The following is a 21,013-nucleotide window of genomic DNA, read 5'->3' on the forward strand; positions in this document are numbered from 1 at the left end:
AGTATGATATCTCTTTTTTTGAATTAGCAATTTATTGTGTATCTATATATGGGATAATGGATGAGGTTTCACTAGAAGTATACTTGTACAAGATTGCAGATTTAATTTGTATCATAAACAATGAAATAAAAAATAAACTTAGAAGGAATTTGATTTTTATAATTATAAATATTTACACATTTGGGGACTATAAAAGTCCATCTAAAATGTGTGGGGAAAACAGAAAGGTATAGTTACATAAAATTATATGGCTTATTGTATATTAACAAAATAAAATATCCTTAATTGTATTAGTGGGGTTAATTTCAGTAGACTCTTGAGAAAGTAGTAACCAGATTAATATGAATTAAAGATAATGTCTCACTGAGTATATCCTTATGAAGTATAATTAATTCTGTGTTGAATCAATTTTTTTTCATTAATTATGGAACTAAGTCAAACTTTTCCACACTTTAAATATATTTGAGAACTATTATTATATGACTGGCTTTAGAATATTGGTTTCATATAATTAAAACTCTTAAAGAAACAGAGTTTGTTACCATTTAGAATTTAAAGTCATTTTGTATAAAATTAGAAATATATATACATTTAATTCCACACATTTATATTATTTTTTGTTATATCTTTTACAGCTACATACAGCAATATACCACTTATATTTCTGTTGATTAACATTTATTTCTTTGGTAAGATTAAAGTTTCACTTGATTTTGATATTTTTGTCTTTAATAAAATTTTCTTTCTTTTCCATTTTTTAATCAATGTAATCTAGATAAGTTTTTACAAGAGAATAATGCTTTTTATTGCACACACAAATATGGTCTGATTGTGTGCAACTGAGTGAAAGCCTTTTGTTAACATGTGTTTGGTGTCTATGTGATATTTCATTAACATCTATTGAATTCAGAACAGGTGCCAGCCAGGCAGAAAATTCTGCATACACAATGAATACCGAGCAAAACCAAATGAACTGAAAGGTAGATGGATATGACAATTTGAATTTAAAAGAATTATTATTTCTAAAAGTGAATTTTATGTGCTAATTCTGTGATTGCCCTCATGATACAGTATTGAGAGAGATAGTCTAACATGAATGTACTTAGGACTTTACTGGCAAGGCAAGGGAATCTAGAAAAGATAAATCCATTGCCCAAATGAATGTAAAAATAATAACATGAAACAGAAACATAACTCATTTGGAAGGATTCTTCCAACAGGAGGAAACAAGCATAGAGCTACATTTTGGAGTGGTAAAGAGTGTTTGCTTCCAAGGAATAGATTGAATTAAGGAATAGGTAAATATTGAATAAGCAATAGGTAAATAGAACATGGAAAGAGGACAATGGATGAGGATTAGGGTATGAGATGATGAAATGAATAGAGACACGATGTGTTTATTTGTTAAAGCAACACTAAAGTTTTCATGTAATTTATCATGGAGGTAGAAGGAGCTGATTTCATATTTAAAAAAACAATAAGTCTACAACCCTGGTAGCATATACCTATAGAGAAAACTTGATCAGAAAGATTGTTCCTAGCTAGCTTAGGCTATATAGCTAGTCTCTCTCTCTCTTCTCCTCTACATATATATATTGGTAGATGACAGATATAAAAATTATAGCTTTTATATAAAAGTTATAGATAGATAGCCAATAGATAGATGATACTTGTAGCTAAGAGATTAAAAACAATGAAAATAAAAATTCTATAAAGGGATGGACATTCAGTTAGCTTGGTTATGCACTTATGTCATAATGTAAAGGTCTAAGAAAACAAACCACTGTACACTTTAACATATAATTTTTATTTCTCAGTTATACATCACTAATGCTGAGAAAATGGTTGAAATGTCTATTTGTTCCCATACATCCTCCAAGTCTGCTACATTTGTTTAAGAGTTTGTCAGGTGAATGAACTGTCACCATATTTTAATTAAAAATAAGTAAAAAAGAATACTTTGAAATGGAACACATTTAAAGGCCAACAAAAGAGCTAGCTGAATAAGATTCTGAATATGTGCATGAAAAGTTAATGAAGCCTAAGATGTGTTATTAAGGGATAAAGCATTGGTTTAGAGGATTACATATCAAGTTCACTTTAGGACATGTGAAGCATCAAAAGCACGTGTTGAGGCAAAATTTTGGGTAGTGAACGACAAATGGAGCTGAAGGACTTTCTGAACTAATGAGATGGGTAGAACAATAGAGCTTGCAGTAGAATTCAGTAACACGAAAAGCCACCTAAGGAACTGGTACAAAGTGATGTTAGTAGAGCTGGAGTCCTAGATGACACCATTACCTGTTTCCATGAGTAGAAAAAGTAAAGATATCTGAGCAGTTAATATCTTAGGAAAGGGAGTTAAGGACTGATGGGGTGACTGAGCAGTCTTTGCTGCCAGGTCTGATGACCTGAGTTTTAGTACCAGGCTTTAAATAGCAATAGGTGAGTACCAGATTCTTGCAAGTTGTCTGGAGACCTTTATACACACACAACCCCACATTTAAACACACACACACACACACACACACACACACACATCACATGTGGGAAGTCCAAGTTACTCCCCACTCCATCCAGGTCTAGGAAGGTGAGCATCCAATCAGGCTAGCCCCCACCCCCACCCCAAAGCCAGAATATGTAGTAGGAGCCAAATCCAGTGCCATTGTCCTTGGTTTCTCAGCAGCCCTCATTGTCTGCCATGTTCAGGGAGTCCGGTTTTATCCCGTGCATTTTCAGTCCCAGTCCATCTGGCCTTGGTGAGCTCGGATTAGATCAGCCCCACCAACTCGGGGGGGTGGGAGCACCCCTCGCAGTCCTGACTTCCTTGCTCATGTTCTCCCTCCTTCTGCTCCTCGTTTGGACCTTGGGTGCTCAGTCCGGTGCACCAATGTGTGGCTCTGTCTCTATTTCCATCCATCGCCAGATGATGGTTCTATGGTAATATGCAAGATATTCATTAGTATGACTATAGGATCTGGCCTTTTCTGGCCAGGCAGTAATTTAATTAATACAGTTTCTGTGTGGTTATTTCGGGGGTTAAGCTAGGTGGGCAGTGGGACACGACCCGCTCCTCCTACAACAATCTATGTCTGGGTAAGAGGCTTACATGGGCTTTCTGTGTTAAATCACTGAGTAAGTACTTCAGTCCACACTGGCATATTGGGTGGATGGTGATTTTAAAGAATTAATGATGTTATGTATGCCGAGCAAAGATAAACAACAACAACACATTGCCAGTCACAATGTCATATCTGAAATGGGAAAATTCATATCGTGAAAATTCTTTCACATAGGAAGTCATTAAGTCGTGCTATTTTGTCATGAAAACTGCATTCCTTAATGGAGGAAGTATTTTGAAAGGAGACAGGGGAGATTTTTACTAGATTAGAGAATTCCAAGGACGCTAGCCTGGACCGAGCAGGAGAAGCATTTGCACTATAGATGTTTGTTCTCTTTATACTCGCACAGTTTCAACCAATGCTTCTACAGCCCTGCTCAGCAGGAATTCTTTGGTATTCTGATCATTTCTGAGTTAGAGCAGTCTGTACAACCCCAAATTGGAAGAGTTGCCCCTCAGCTTCTGAGTCAAAACAAACGGCAAGAACAGTAAGAATCGAGAACATCAGAAAACTTCCTCCAGCCCAGGTTGAGTCTGGCATCTGCTAATACTCCATCTACACCAAATTTTTATGGATGTAAGCATAATGATCTAAAATTAGATTTTCCTCTCCAATTTGTTCTAAAACCAGCATTTCATTCATTGGCTCTTCTTCAGAAGCCTTTTTGGTAATAGTGTTTCCTGCTGAAGTCTACATAGACTGCCGTGTTTGTTGAATAAACTCGATTATTAAGTGTACTGTTCAGAACTTTGCATGATAATTTGCATCAATACTGCCAGAAGTAGGCTTTCCTCCCCCAGGAAGCAAGTGTACCAAGAAAACATTACAAATTTTCATTTTTATCTGTTATATTTTACCTTGAGACATATGCTAGTATCATGCTTAAGTACAGTGATTCTTTTTTCATTTAGGACATGTTCTGCTAATAATATGATTTAATACCTTACAATGGTGTTGAAAGGTGGCTGCTAGTTAGTTTCCAGCTGCTCAGACCCCCAAAATAATCACACAGAAACTATATTATTTAAATGACTGCTTGGCCCATTAGCTCTCAATTCTTATTGGCTAACTCTTGCATATTAATTTATCCCATCTCCAGTAATCTGTGCATCACCACGAGGTTGTGGCCTACCAGCAAGGTTTCAGAGCATCTGTTTTTGGTGGGGCTTCATGGATTCTCTCTAAACTCCGCCTTCCTTCTCCCAGCATTCAGTTTAGTTTTTCCTGCCTAGCTCTATCCCCTGAACAGGCCCAAGATGATTTTTTTTTTTTACTAAGCAATGATATTCACAGTATACAGCGAAGAATCCCTCTTCACCTCCTCTTTTTCTGTTTAAATAAAAAGGAAGATTTTAATTTTAACATATTAAAATTACATAAAACAAAACAGGTATCAAGCAAGTATTACAGTTACTATGTCTATAACTATAAATTCTTCAATTCCATCAAAGACTCTAGAAGGACATATCTAAATAAACAAGAATTGTATTATTCAAAACTCTAGAATTAACAGATACATCTCATTGCCTGAACAGTCACCCAAAGTTCTTCTGTTCTATTGGGGCATCCATCATCAGCCTACAGGCCCATAGTATCTGGCAGACTTTTCCACAAAGCAGTAAATTTTAAAGACAGTTCTGCCTATATTGGCAGTTTGTCAGTCACTTTCTTCTGCATCCTGCAGAATGTCTGGCAGACTCTTTGATGAAGCAGGAACCCTGAAGGATGGTCTCACATTTAGGTAAGATCAGCAGTCATTTCTCTGTGGGTCCTGCATGTCCAGTTCATCAAACAGTCCAGGAAAGAGCAATTTGTTGCCCACATGGCTAACCAACTCCAACAGAGCTTCTTCGAAGCCCATCATCCTCTTGAAGTAGATTGGTGCTGCCAGGAGCAGATAAGTCTCACTATCATGAAAAGTCCTAACTTCTTAAAACATTTTTTGTCCTTACTTGTGTATATTTTTATTGATTTATATTGAGCTCTTCATTTGTCTCTGCTCCCCTCCTTGCCTTTCCCCTCCCCTACTTTTCTACTTCTCATGTAGATTAGATCTATGTGAGTCTCTCTTAGTGACCTCAATGTTGTCTAAGTACTCTGGGATTGTGTTTTGTAGACTCGTTTTCTTTGCCTTATGTTTAAAAGCCAGCTATGAGACATAATTGTCTTTCTGTGTCTGGGTTACCTCACTCAAAATAATGTTTTCTAGCTCCATCTATTTTTCTGCAAAATTTAAGATGTTGTTATTTTTTTCTGCTGTGTAGTACTCCATTGTGTAAACATATCACATTTTCCTTATCCATTCTTCGGTTGAAAGGCAGTTAGGTTGTTTCCAGGTTCTGGCTATGACAATGCTGCTAGGAACATAGCTAAGCACATGTCCTTGTGGCACGATTGAGCATCCTTTGGATATATACTCAAAAGTGGTATTACTGGGTCTTGAGGAAGGTTGTTTCCTAATTTTCTGAGAAATCACCACACTGACATCCAAAGAGGCTGTACCAGCTTGCACTACCACCAGCAATGCAGGAATGTTCCCTTTTCTGCACAACCTCTCCAGCATAAATTGACATCAGTGTTTTTAATCATGGCCATTCTTACAGGTGTAAAATGGAATCTCAGAATTATTTTGATTTGCATTTCTATGATGACTAAAGATGTTGAACATTTCCTTATGTGTCTTTCAGCCATTTTAGATTCCTCTGTTGAGAGTTCTCTGTTTAGGTCTGTACCCCATTTTTTATTGGATTATGTGTTCTTTTGATGACAAATTTCTTGAGTTCTTTGTATATATTTGGATATACAGACCTCTCTCTGATGTGGGGCTAGTGAAGATCTTTTCACATTCTATAGGCTGTCATTTTGTCTTGTTGACAATATCCTTTGCTTTACAGAAGCTTTTCAGTTTCAGGAGGTCTCATTTATTAATTGTTTCTCTCAGTGTCTTTGCTGCTGGGGTTATATTTAAAACATTTTAAATGCCATGTTCTGAAGGTATCTGAAAGATTTGAAGAATACATAGCTATCTGAAATACATCTCTGTATATCTAGAAAATCTAACATGACTACAAGTTGGACTATTATTGATGAATATCTGTTTACCTATATTTCTTAATTATACATTCACAATACCTTAATCAAGAGCAGAAATATATATATATATATATATATATATATATATATACATATATATATACATATAACAAAATTGACCTCCAATTTGTATCAATAAACCAAGATCCGTACCAATGCAAATCTCTATAGCACATGTCAATTCATTCTTTCTGGTTACCACTGATTTGCTGATGGCCTCTTCTCCCTTTTCAGGGTGAAACAAAGATCTTAAAGCTAAAGAATCTTCGACCTCAGGACTATGCTAACTACAGCTGCATTGCTTCAGTGAGGAACGTGTGTAATATTCCAGACAAGATGGTATCATTTAGACTTTCCAATAAAACAGGTACGGAATCATCACTGTATTTTGTATGCGTGTTTTCTGAAACTAGTTTTTAGAAACCTTTTTAGCCTTCTTCCAGGCCAGTTGATGGCTACAGATGAAGAGAGTCATAATTTTCCCGCCAGATGTTTGGCATACCTCTAAACAAGGAAAAGTAACACAAAGAGACTGTGTGATATTACTATATATGGAATAAATAAAATCTAATATTTTAAAATATTGTAGTCATAAGTTTTACAAATTAGCCTATGTGACATTTAAAGAGAGTTTTGAGGAGCATTGGATTTTTCATATAAAACTTTACCATCTTATTTGCTGAAATTATCTTATGATTACAAAGCTAAATAAGACTCATTTTTGCTATTTTGTAAATTAAAAATGTAATGGGTAAATTCAAGCAGGCTTCATCAGGAGAGTTCTTTTGTACAAGAAAGAATTAATGTGTTGATATATCTAAAACATCTAGAAAATACATTGTTTCTTCTCCCAGAAAGAACTGATCAGCAAATTCCAGCCAACGTACTTAGTGAAAAGATTTGAGTTTAAGATTTTATAGAAATAGTTTCCAGAGTACATTTGTACTTTTGTTTTGTATCGGTTCTATCATTTTCATCTGTTCAAACAAGTCGCTGAAACTTGAAATGACTATTCTTTTATTCTTTCATTTATTCCTCAATAACTTTTTGAGATTCTACTGTGTGTCAGAACTACTGTGTGAAGGAATATTGGCTAAATGGCCATACAGTAGAAAATGCTGTATTAACCACAGGGTGAAAGTCAGTCCAGGCAAATGTAAAAATAATGAGTGATAAAAAAATCAGCTTTACTAACTAATAAGGATATAAAATACTTCATAGAAAATGTTTCAGAAGAACCATGGACAGAAAAACTGTTTAAGGAACAAAACATCAAAATTTAAACTTAATATTTCATGTTGCCTAAGTCTAGAGATTTGATATTTCACAATTCATGAGTTGGGGAATACTGACTGACTCCTATGCTTGAGGAGTTATTTAGGCAGAAGGATGACCAGCACTTTAGTTTGCTTTGAGTTGCTGAAAAGAAATTCAAGCTGAAGTCAGAGTGTTTTATTAGATACAAATATGATGTCTTACTTCATCGACAATACTAGAGTGGAAAGTGACACAATCCCTAAAGCCCACTGGAGCAGCTGGTCTCTCTCTCTCTCGCTAGAGGCAGCCTGCGAGAGAGGAGCTCTCTCTCTCTCCCTCCAGCGTCCTTCTCTCTCTCTCTCGTCCCCCGTCTCTCGTCTTCTCTCTCTCTCTCTCCTCTCTCTCCATCCTCTCTACCCTCCATCTCCTCCTCTCTCTTCTCTCCCCTCTCTCTCTCTCTCTCTCTCTCTCTCTCTCTCTCTCTCTGTCTCTCTCTCTTAGGCTTGTTGCTAGAATGACTTAATAAAAAGAGCAATGGCTACTGTTTTTATAGGGTCATGGTTTTTTCCATATTACAAATGTTCCATTGAAACTTTCAACATTCTGTCATTTTTCCCCTGCACTAAAGTATATGACTAAGCAGAAAGAAATGATAAGCTTCTTATTATAAATCATGTTTCAATAAATCGTCTTATATCGGTATTTATTACAAATGAGTATTGAAACTGTGAAAAAAGATTGGGGTTATGCTACTTGTTTAAGGCTTCCCATAACTGCAATCAGACACATCATTTGCCTGACCTTTGAGAGGTCAGACCATTCATGTATACTTCTTTCCCATCTGGCTGTGCTCAGATTTGGGAAGGTTTGTGCATTTCAGTTACATGAAATCATAGTAGCTTCCAAAGAGTATCAGGAGTATCTCAGCTCAGACCATTTTCACGCAAGTGGATATGTAAAACAATAGGCCAAACTTACTGTTTTTCTGACATGAAAGAGAAGCATGAAAATAAGGGACATAATCAATGTATCATCAGGTATTCTGTTAAAAACTGTGGGGATACACACAAAATAGGAAACCTCTGTTTTGCAACATATTATGGAAGATATGCACACTTTAAAAAGATAAGAAGTATATTGTGAATGTTGTAATTGGTCTGGTTAATGTCCTCTGTAACAAATACACTTTTAAAATAGAAATTTGGAGATTTTAGTCCTAGTAGAGAACAAACAACAGACAAGTATAAATTTACTATGAACAAACTTTTGATGAAAATCCCTGTGGTCATTTGAACTTGTTAATGAGGATCAATCTGAAGGCTTGTTTATACAATACTCAAATGACAGAATGAGCTAATATAGAAACCATAGCTTCATTGATAATTGTTGTTATTCAGAGTTCTTATAGCAAAGCACTTTCAACGTGAGTAGAATACTGGGTCCATTCTATACCTGTTGAAGCAGGATTTTGGTGTGAGACCTAGGAATATAGAATTTGAAATAAGTTTAAATGATTGTTTTGGATGAGAAGATAATGTCATTGTTATCATAGTATTTTAATGAACTCATTCCATTCTGTACAGATGAGCTTTTGTTAAAGAAATCAAGTTGCTAGTGCATTCGCCAAGAATCATTTGAAAGGTCATAATCGTCTACACATTACCCAGTAATGGGTTGTCTTGACCCATTCTGAGAATGAATTAGCATTGCAGCTCAATTTTAAATCAAATTAAGGAAAATATCAGTATTTTTGATCCTCAGTGATGACATGCTATAAAAATATATCTTGTCACAGTATGTATTGCATTTAGCCCATTTTCCTTACCCTGCTATGACTGTTCATAGCACTTTATATAAAAATTATAAAGTAACATTTTTATTTATACCTCTCACTCATACTGACCAAGTGACACAGTCCTGTAGCTGATTCCAGAGACTGATGGTTTTATTTGAAGAAACATTACATTAGTCCTTTTCTGGTAAACTATTGCTGCAATTTCATTTCTCATGGTTGATTGAAATAATCCACTTAGATTTGTAAATTTATAATCTCAATAAATATATGTGTATTTTGAAATGATCATAATTATGATAACTAAGAAATTATTTAAACTATGTACTACAACATAAGGGTGCATAGGAATTATGATAAATTTTTCATTTATTTTAATGTATTTCAAGCACTTATATGTTGATATCTCATGATTTCAATGGCAACTAAGAATTAAGTAGGTTACCTATATTAGGATGAAAAACATGTTTTGTACCTGCCTGAGAGGTGATGATGAGGCCTATAAAGAAACAAGACAGGTGGGGCTAATTTTACTTAATTATATAGATTCCTTGATTTAGTCTACACAGCCTTAGCATTTATAAAAATTACATAATTAAGATGCCTTCCTTAAAAGTGGGTTACATCCAGAAAGGAATGTGATACAAAGGTGATACACAGTAAACAAGTAGCAAACTCCCATAGTCCTCTGTGGCTGCTCTTTCTCCTTCTCTTCCTCCCTTACCTCCTTCTTCCTTGCCCACCCTTGCCCATCTCTTTCCATCTCTTCCTTTCTGTCTCTCTCCTCTCTCATTCATTCTCTTCAATCTGTCCTCATCAATTGTCACAGAGGAAACAGATTCAAGAAAAGCTCTCTCGCATTTGTTTTCTGGTATTGCTATTATTTAGTGTAACTCTGAGCTCACTCACAGTCAGCCACTGCTGTGAAGTGCAGTATAAATCACAGAATAATCTGCTTTTTTTTAAAATGGTGGTCTCTTTAGTTTAGAGGAATGCAGCCTACATGTCATAAGAAGCAAAATATTATTTTAGTTGTAGCAATTTAGTAGCCCAAGTTAAGAAACAAAATATATAAATACTTCTTTGTATAATATGCACATTATCAGAGATGCCAATTTAAGGTCAAGAAAAGTAAGTATGGGAATTTTGCTCTTACAGGTACACACTGACCTTAGCTATTTCCCTTAGCCATGTTGCTTTTTCCTAAGTTACTCTTTTCATGTGGACATCACAGAATCTAAGTGATAATTATTGATGATTAGAATCTAGGCATGTGCTGCACACGGTGACCCTGTCTGCACTCTATGCGCTAGAACCCAGTTCTCGAGCTTCGGGCAAGGGGCTGAAGGTTGAGAATACACAGGCAGAGATAGACGGACACATGGACCTTCAAACACTGGTACCAAAAGCCCTTCTTTAATAGCACCATGGAGACTTAAATACCCTGCAGTCAATGGCGAACAGGTGAAAATCCTATCCTCTGATCCTCTAGGCAAAGCACAGCTTTTAGTAACTTCAATTAGAAGGCCCTAGACAGGGAAGAGCAGCTGAAGGCCAGGACTCATTAGTCCCAACAGGCATGTTATCATGCCAACTATCATTTTTATTAGAGAGATGGATTTTATGAGATGCAACTACAATAGATATAACGTTGGCCTGTATCAGACTTTATGGACTGCATTATTATGATGCCTCATCCTTAAAGCACAAGCAGCAGAAATGCATATTGTCGTGGTTCTAGAGGCAACACATTGCAGGATCAAAGTGCCATCTGTCTGGTAGGAGCTGTCTTAGTGAGTTGTCATGGTTTTCCTATCACTGGGTGGTCACATGACGTTTCCTCTTTGCTATGTGGAATGAAAGCTCCATATATCTTATCCATGTAAAGACATTCTTCCTTAGGTCAGCGTCATACTTTTTATATATTAGTTAACTTTTGATTTATTCCTTTTTTTCATTTCAAAATAGAATTCTATTGTGATTCTTTACACCTCTATATATTTTGTTTTGGGAAAATTGGGATAAAGCAAAGCTAAGGGAAAAATGAAGCTTGAGCCTTAAGAGAAACAGACATGATTTTATTATGGTACTCATTATTTTTTGAAAGCAGAATAAAGATGCTAATGCTACTATTATATGACAGTGAAGTATGCATTTTTCTGGTTAAAATTTTTTATATTTCTAAATTTAGTATATGAAAGACAAGGGAAACTTTTGTCTTTTGTTTTTTTTAACCTTTGAGCACATTAGGATATTGGGAGCAAGTAATTGATGTCACCGGGAATAATAATGTTTTATCAGCATATATGCTGGTGTTTAACAGTAAATGTTGTTAGACTGTATTTGGCAATAACATGTTTTCCTGGCCAGGCATGGTGTTTTGCGCCTACAATCTTAGTACAGTAGTATTATGGAGAGTTTGATACCAGTTTGAAATATGTAATGAGTACCAAGTCATACAAAACTAAATGATAAAGTCCTGTCCCTCTCAACAGGGTCTCCATGGGATGGGGTGTTGTACAAAGTGCTTTTCTGTAAGTGTTTTCATTCGAAAACCTAGGGTAAAAATTCTCGTTCTTTAAGTCTAGAGACATTAATTGACTTCTGTTTTTGATACTTCTTAAAATTAGAGATAACAAAAGCAAAAGGTAATCATATTGTTTGTTTTTATAGGTAGGAAATCTAGATATCTAAAACAGAAAAGTATTTGGCACATAGAAAATATTCCCAAATACTAATTATGATAGGATTTATAATCCAAATAATAGAAGAAAATATATGGTTGTAATCATCACTCAAGCGAAGATGACTAAGGAAATGCCATACTCCCATGGTTGCTTATTTCAACCACCAACAACTAGTCTAGACAAAGTTCATAATGCTTCATGTTCGTTATTAATAGACTACTTTCTTACAAATAAATACTATTTCCCAGAGAAATCTGAGGGATTTCTATGCCATGCGGGATATATTTGTATGTGACCTGTGTTATTGACTCAATTTTTAAATATAAATATAAAATATGACTTCTTGAAATAGTTTAGTTTCTATGGTCAACAAAAAATAGTCTCAAAGCTATCTTTGGAGATACTTTGTCATATAGTGTCATCTTTCATTTTTTAAATTTTATTTTACATTTTATTATTTTTAATTTATTTTATTTATATATTTTTTGTTTTATCCCACAAGTCCCTTTCATACTTACGCATACACACACACATACTCATATAAATGGCTTTATGTTTAGTCGTCGTGGTAGTTGTTATTGTTGTTTTTCAAAGCAGAGTTCCTGGCTTTTCTGGAACTCACTCTCTAGACCAGGCTGGCATCAAATTGAGCTCTTTTTCTTCTGTTGATTTGCTTTGTCCCCTTCGAATGTGTTAGTTTTTGTTCTGTCTTTTTCTATTTTATTTTATTATTATCCCTTAATCCTGTTTGTTTTCTGAGAGACTAAAAGGATGTGGACTCGGATGGGAGGGGAGGTAGGAAGGAACTAGGAGGAATAGCAGAAAGGAAACCATAATCAGGATATATTACACGAGAAAAAATAGTTGCAATCTAAGACAGAAAAGGGGAGTTTGTAAAACAAATAGAGGAAAGTAATAACATTGTTGATACCCAGTAAATCATCCATCTAAGTGCTTTCTCGTTTCCGAAGGTAATCAAAATTAAATGTGCCCCAGACTCACTAATGCAACTTCAGATATAGGACAATATAGATGATGGCTTCACTGTCAATTGGGGAGAAAAAGTAATGGTCATTATGAGGTTTCAACTTTGCTCTTCCTGAGTGTTTCCACAGCAACAAGATGACCCAGATTTTCCAAAATTGTATTACCATAGTAACAGAAAGTTTGCAAGTTGCTGGGTTCTCGCTCTACCTGTGTAGCTTGTCCTTCCAATGAATTTTTTATATTCCTAGAACTCAAGTTTATTTTGAGACTCTAAGTTCTTACATAAAGCATCCCTCATCAACTAGCAACTTTCCCAGAAGATTCTATAATTCAGAAACTGGATGGTAAAAAAAAATACAAGGTCAAAGAAACTTTATTAATCAAATAAGAGACAGTAGCACTATACGTATTAAGACAGAAAGAAATGATATGAATGTCCTTTCAATACAACAAGAATATTTTAGAGCACCATCAAATAGTCTGTTTTAAAAGGTGTCCAGATGGTTGCTTATTATGTTTCCAGTGTAACTATCTTTAATTTAATATGTTACTTGAATTTAATTACAATAAAACACTATTTTTGTTTATTTATTTACTTACTTAGGGGAGAACTTGTGTTCCAGAGTGCACATGTATGGGTCAGAGAATAACTTGCAGCAGGTGGTTCTCTTCTCCCACCACTTGGACCTAGGGATAGAACTCTGTTTTTCAGGCTTGGCAGAAAGTGCTTTTACATGCTGAGCCCTCCACCTGGCCCACAAAGCATTACTCAGAAAAACCTTCAGAAGCTTATATCCTTCTGTTGAATAATTGTTTCACGGAATTAGTGAGGTATATTCAGCACCATTTTTAATATTAAGAATATTAATTTATATTTTAAAAGTGAAATATATACAACATGGTTTGACTCTTTTCAAATTTCCAGTTTCTAACAAATCCCTTAAAAGTCATATTAAGCTTCTGTCCTGCCTGCTGGTCATTCAAAGTACACAGAGTCGACTAACCCTGTCCCCATGTCAGTCCAGACCTTTCAGCCTGGGCTGTCATCCATTGAATCTTTTTATCAATTGGAAGATAAAGAGAGGAAAAGGAGATAGCAGGGAAAGGAAAGGAAAGGAAAGGAAAGGAAAGGAAAGGAAAGGAAAGGAAAGGAAAGGAAAGGAAAGGAAAGGAAAGGAAAGGAAAGGAAAGGAAAGGAAAGGAAAGGAAAGGGCGAGAGAGAGAGAGAGAGAGAGAGAGAGAGAGAGAGAGAGAGAGAGAGAGAGAGAGAGAGAGAGAGAGAGAGAGATCGCGAGGTTTGTTTTGGGGTTAAGCACATTAATCCTCTCAGGATATTTCCATATCTCAGGTTGCATGTGTTATTATTTATAAACACATGGTGGCAAGGGAGCTGTCCCACAAGGGGCAGTGGTCCTATGAGTGGCAGTGGTGGGCCACCCAAGGCCTTAGTGGTGGAGGGGGGCAGCTGAAGTTTCCCTTGTTAAGAGGGAGACCAGGGCCTGTGAGAGACAGACAGATACATCATGCAGAGAGAGAGTTAGACTATAGAGATTATTTAGTGAGTTGTGGAGGGAAAAGAAAAGGGATAAGAAGGAAAATGGGAAAAGGGGAAGGGGAGAAGTGGAGGAAGAAGAGAGAGGGGCAGTAGTTACCTCTTTAGAAGGACAGGAAGACAGAACAGGCTGGAGAGGAGGCTGGGGATCTGCTTGCCTCAGGCAGAAGTGAATGTTGGGAGTGGGCAGAGCTTGTCTCTTAAAGGGACCGGGTACCCAAGTGACACAGAAGGTGAGCAAAATAATGGAAGATGGAAGTTTTATCTGTTTGTTGGAGACCTGGATGCTTGTAGACCCAAATAAAAATTTTCTGAAAAAATGGGATTTTCTATTTTTAAACAATTAATTGTTTTAAAACTTCTGTGACAACTTCTGGTTTCCAGAGGGGTTTGGGATTTTATAAATTACTGACTCTAATGAGGAAGATGCAAGATCTTCCATCCTTTTTCCTTCCTTCTCTCCCTCCTTCCTTTTTTCCTTCATTCCTTCTCTCTATCCTTCTCTCCTTTTTCCCTCCTTCCTTCCTTCTTCCCTCCTTCCTTCCTTCCTTCTCCATCTTTCCTTCCTTCTTTCTTTCCATCCATCCTTTCTTCCATTCTTCTTCTATCCATTCTTCCTTCCTTCTTCCCTCCTTCTTACCTTCTTACTTCCATCTATCTTTCCTTCCGTCCTTCTTTCTATCTTTCCTTCTATCCTCCCTTTCTTCATTCCTTCCCTCCCTCCCTCCCTTTCTCCCTCCCTCTCTCCTTCCTTCCATTTATGTTGTTGGGGGTTTTGTAGTAGTTTTTTGTCTTTGTTTTATTCTTTGGAGATACAGCCTCTGTGTAGTATTGACTGATATGTAGCTTACACTTCACTCTGTAGATAACTCATTGCTGGTTCATATCATTAATTTCTGCTAAACTGCATTGATAATATGATCAGTTGGACAAAGATAGATGAAACTTATGTACTCTAATATTTCACTTTTGTTTGTCAAGGGAACAATAGCAACAGCAAAATTTACAGGAAATGATAAGTGGCAAGAAATGATGTACAACTGTCTATTGATCCTTGACCCTTAAGAAACTTCCATGAAAAGTCTAAGCTTACAGAATTTGAGAATGTTGATACCTGATTTTTGTCCTCTTATACAAGGGATTTATATTACCATTCAAAAAAATGGGCAACAAATCACTTTTGAATTAAATGCATTTTTTGAAAGAGTCTTTGTAAATAATGTTTTCTCAGTGACTTTCATTCAGGATTCTATTAGGCAGTGTTACTCCTACAGAGAAGATATGTGACTGCCACTGTTGTTTTCCACCCATAAGGCATTCAGAGTATCAATTTTCCTGATAAATTGCATGCCATTACAATATTGTGCAGATGGCTGAGATTACATGTAAACTGTGCAGGCCAATCATGATGACAGAAAGGAAAGCTTTGCCATGCATAACGCCATCCTGCCAAAGGAATTCTTTCTCCTGTTTCTTCAGTTTGCTTGTTTTTGAAAAGTATCAATGATTCAACCTACTAATCTGTACTCCCAGCAGAAATATTAATTCCCAGCTATTTCGTCCTAGCTTCTTTTGTACATAGTTGGAAAAATAAGAAAAAATGTTAGATATTATATATTCATTAAATACAAACTCCCTAACACCTGTGTGAAAGTAGGCTGAGTGTTTTATTTCTATTGTGTTGATTTCTGTAATAGAGAAAGCCGAACATATTTTCAAAGCTTCTTGTAGGTAGCCATACCCATCAGTCAGTTACCTACAAAATTGTCAAATTTTTTTTTTTTTTTTTTTTTTTTTTTTTTTTTTTTTTTTTTTTTTTTTGGTTTTTTCGAGACAGGGTTTCCCCGTAGTTTCTAGAGTCTGTCCTGGAACTAGCTCTTGTAGACCAGGCTGGCCTCGAACTCAGAGGTCCTCCTGCCTCTGCCTCCCGAGTGCTGGGATTAAAGGCGTGCGCCACCGCCGCCCGGCTTCAAATTTGTTTCTTATCAAAATAGGGATTAATGTTTTACCAGAGAACACTTATAAAATACATTTTCCACACTAAAGCTGAGGCAAAATTCAAATAGAGTTCCTTTCAGTGAGCCATGGATATATTCTCTTCTTTAATAAACTATCATGATCAAAGAAATATACTTTTATTGTCTTTATACTAATATTTGTGTTTTCCAGACATTGTCTGCTTATCAGTAATCATAAAATTTATGAATAGCATGACTTTAGGTGGTCATGAAATCTCTGTTAAATACAAGCATGTACCTACCAAAACTCAAAGCTTATTCTGTGTATGTTTGTTTGTACTTTTGGTTTCTGTGAATATTTTAATTAAGTTGAGAAGACACCATATTGAAGGCGTGCTATATCCAGTATACACAGGTTATAAAGAGAGTGATTATCTAGAAGATGGAGAGAGTGAGCAGGCAAAACATCAGATACATGCATGTTTCTTCTTTGATTGTAAGTCAGGGTACCCTTTTTATTTCAGAGTGTGGCACCCATTTCTTAAACCATGACAATTTTTTTCAGCTATTCCCCTAATTCCTGGTTTGGTAAAAGTCTTAAGAGCTGTACTTTTATTTATTGGAATAAAATAAAAACATGCTCTTTCTGTTGCTGCTTTATTGCTGTAGAAAATAGGCTTGTCCAATTGTTCAGTAATGTGCCTTAGTTCATGTATTGAATGACAACACTTTATGCCCATTCTTTTCAGTTACTCTGCTTGAGATGCTGCATTTTGCTACTTGGGCATGCTGTTGACTGGTGATTCAGTGGCATCAATCTCCAATAAAGTCATCAATATAGATTACTGGTAGACACACAGTGTAATGGGAATATGTTCACTGTCACATTGCCTTCTTTCTCTTTTAATGAGACTTGATATAAGATTAGAAAAATTATAAAGACAGCTAGGCATAGAATGCTTAACATCTAAGTACGTGTGTGTGTGTGTGTGTGTGTGTGTGTGTGTGTGTGTGTGACAGTTTGCTTGAAATTGCTTTTTAGGTTTCTACTTTAGAAACTTTGAGCAAAGCCGGGCGGTGGTGGTGCACGCCTTTAATCCCAGCACTCGGGAGGCAGAGGCAGGCGGATCTCTGTGAGTTCGAAGCCAGCCTGGTCTACAAGAGCTAGTTCCAGGCCAGGCTCTACAAAAAGCTGCAGAGAAACCCTGTCTCGAAAAACAAAAAAAAAAAAAAAAGAAGAAACTTTGAGCAAAATGCTACTTTGATTTGGTAGAGGAAGATATTAAATATAGATACAAGTTAATAAAGTATCACAAGTACATACACAATATATAATAAATGTGTATGTCATATATAATACATTTTGATACATCTATATTCTATATATAAAACATATTAATCCAAAGTTGATTTCCAACATATTTATTTGGTTACTATGTAAATCTCTATATACTATTATATGTATATATGTTGCTTGTATAAATATGTAAATCACTATATATGAGTATTAATTTTTTATACTTCTGTGCTAAAAATAATGGCTGGTAAATGTTAACTCTGCAAAGATATTTCATTAGCTAATTAACCTAATGATAAATGTAGTTTGATAAAAATAACTACTAAATATGCTGTAACTAAAATGTGATAGCTTTTTTTCTAGTAACATTGGGAAAGGAGATACTTGCAGAATATTGTCTACATGCATTTCTGCTTAGAAAGGAAGTGAATTAGAAGTGATTTAATGTTTTATCTTTCATTGAATAAAAGTATTAATATGATTTTATTTTATTTACTTTTTCCTTAAGCAACATTCCATTTTGTGCAGCTTATATTTTTCCTCTGTGTGAACACAGTGCTGTTCATTTATTTGAAAACTAAGTACCTTCCTTATCACATAACAGCACAGTCCTAAAACACAGAACAATATATGTAAATACTCTCTGAAGCCCCAAGATAAGAGCTACTTAAGTGTTAGACTTGAATGGACTCATTTGAACTAGACCTGTGATAACAGAATTAGGCAGCAGTTAGTAGTTTCTTCAAGTCAGCATGATGCTTTAGTGACATGGACTACAAGGTCCATAGTTTAAATTTGCTACCTTATTCAGTGAAAAGCACAACTTTCTGACTTTGTAATCCAATCTATTAAAGCAATTCCACCTAGATACAAAACTGGAAATCACAGAATCACAGTCTTCTCTTTGATAGTTTTATTTTTTAATTCCACTTGTAAATGTGTTTTATTTAATTCGGGCTAGGGGCAAAAGACAAAGATCATATCTGTACTCTTACTATATATATATATGTGTGTATGGGTGTATATTATTGATGAGTATAAGTACAGTGATACACTACAGATCTGAGAGTTTGATCATTTTGCTTGGTTAATGTTTTATGCCCAGATTATGAATGCCCACTTCATTCTCCCTAAGCCCTGGCCACCACTGTTCTACATTCTGGGAATTTGATTGAATGTGTTAGATATGATTTATAAGGAAAATCATATACTATGTGTCCATTGCCTGCTTATATTTCTTATCAAATTGTTCCATAGTTTCACACATTACATAATTTTTCATTTTGAATGATTTGTCTTATCATGTCATGTGCAATGTTTATATTTACTATATCCATTCATCCTATATAATTTAGGGTTTTTTTCTGATTTTTGGCTATTATGTTGTAGTTAATGGAAGAGTCCTAACATCTCTTCTTCTTGATGTGATTTTCCTGAGTACTATTCAGGATCTTAAAAACCATTGCACAGAGCCAGGCGGTGGTGGCGCACGCCTTTAATCCCAGCACTCGGGAGGCAGAGGCAGGCGGATCTCTGTGAGTTCGAGACCAGCCTGGTCTACAAGAGCTAGTTCCAGGACAGGCTCTAAAGCTGCAGAGAAACCCTGTCTCGAAAAACCAAAAAAAAAAAAAAAAAAAAAAAAAAAAACATTGCACAGTAACCTGGAAGTTACATTCGTGTTGATGAGTCTCCATGCTGATGCTCACTGCACTTGTTTTGCACCATTCTCAATGTGGATGTGGATTTTTTCAAAATATCACCGTCCTACTACATGTTAAAAAAAAATTTCTATCTTGACATGTATGAGTGATGTCATGCTGTTGTTTTTAATTTATCATTTTCTAATGATTGATAACAATGAGCATGTTTTGCCAATGTCTATTAGCCTTTTATATGTCCTCTTTGGGAAAGTGTTAATCTTTTTTTGTATATTTCATTGGATATACAGATATGAAATTTTTATGTTTTAGAGATTAACTCCTAATATCATATGGAGCACAACTATGTTCTTTCTTTTTGTGAATTGCATTTTCCCCCTGGTGATTTTTTTCTCTTTGCTTTTCAGAAATATTTCAGTTTGATTTGATCTGTGATGTTTACTTTTCTTTTCTTTTCGTAAAGCAATAAGTGTCCACATGTAAAGCTTTTTGGACAACACCTCAGATATCGTAACAACTCCAGTCAGCTTTATCTATTGACACACTCCAGGAGGGCAGGATTTCTGTTTGACTTGTTATGACATTATTCAAAGCCCAGGCCAAATCCTGGTACACAATTGATTCTTAGTGAATCTATATTAGCTTGACAATTTTTTCTTAAAATCATTTATAAATAGAGAACTCCATCAAATTTAAAAGTCTCTCAACAACAGAAGAGTTAAGAGAAGCCTCTAAGATGGAGAGAAACCATAGTGTACCACTTATTCAGCAAGGAATTAATATCTAGAACACACAGGAAGAATAGTAAGAGCAAAGGAGGACTAGAACTTGATCAAAGTTGCTTAATGCCTAGACTGAGGAATCGTAAGCAAGCCTCTTACTTTGCCCAATTAATAATCACTAAGACAAAATATGTGTGTGCACATTTGTCATTGAATCACCTTATTCTGTTGCTATCACTGACAAGGTCGCTTAGACTTCTCAAGTGACTTAATACTTGCTATATTGTGAGCCCATTTATGTATTTGAGTACTGTACGAATAATTATGTCCTAAGATGCGGCTTTGTGCCCCAGGGCTTTCCTTATCAAGGCAGAATATGCTCCAGGAAGGTCTCCTTAGAAACTAACTAATTTACTCCTTGATTAGAGAAAAACCCAGCACTCTGGAGAATTATGAACAAACCACAATCAACATTCTATGAATTGAAGTTATGCAATTATACAGGATTCAAAATATAACACTGAAATAAATTAGTCCCAGGATAGGTAATCAAAGCTATAACATCTTTAACAAACAAATATTTAAGTAATATGAGAGCTGTTTTTGATATTCTCACAATTAAAACATACAATAGCTAGCTGTAAAATCAACAATAGATAGTCTTCAATTGTTCTGTTCTCTCACTGATGTTATTCACATAGAAGAGTGACTGACTTAAATCTTGGTATCTCATTGTAATTACCTACTTACTAGTTCTCCAAAAAAAAAAAATGATCCCTTTATTTGATTTCTGAGACATTACTTAGCTTAATTGTTTTATTTATAAACAGTAATATTCAGTAATAGAACTGAAAAATTCATGTTAAAAATAAGACTATTCATTTGTTG

The 21,013-nt window shown here is 35.4% G+C and overlaps 1 protein-coding gene across 1 annotated transcript in view; it reads left to right on the forward strand.

Moving 5' to 3' along the window:
* Mdga2 (MAM domain containing glycosylphosphatidylinositol anchor 2) overlaps window positions 1-21,013 on the forward strand; it is a 702,900-nt gene that overhangs the window by 448,693 nt on the left and 233,194 nt on the right. Inside the window, exon 5 of the mRNA XM_038337153.1 lies at window positions 6,450-6,582. Coding sequence (XP_038193081.1) covers window positions 6,450-6,582 — 133 coding nt within the window. The remainder of the gene's footprint in view (window positions 1-6,449; window positions 6,583-21,013) is intronic.

Source organism: Arvicola amphibius, chromosome 7 (genome assembly GCF_903992535.2).
Source record: "Arvicola amphibius chromosome 7, mArvAmp1.2, whole genome shotgun sequence".
NCBI lineage: Eukaryota > Metazoa > Chordata > Mammalia > Rodentia > Cricetidae > Arvicola > Arvicola amphibius.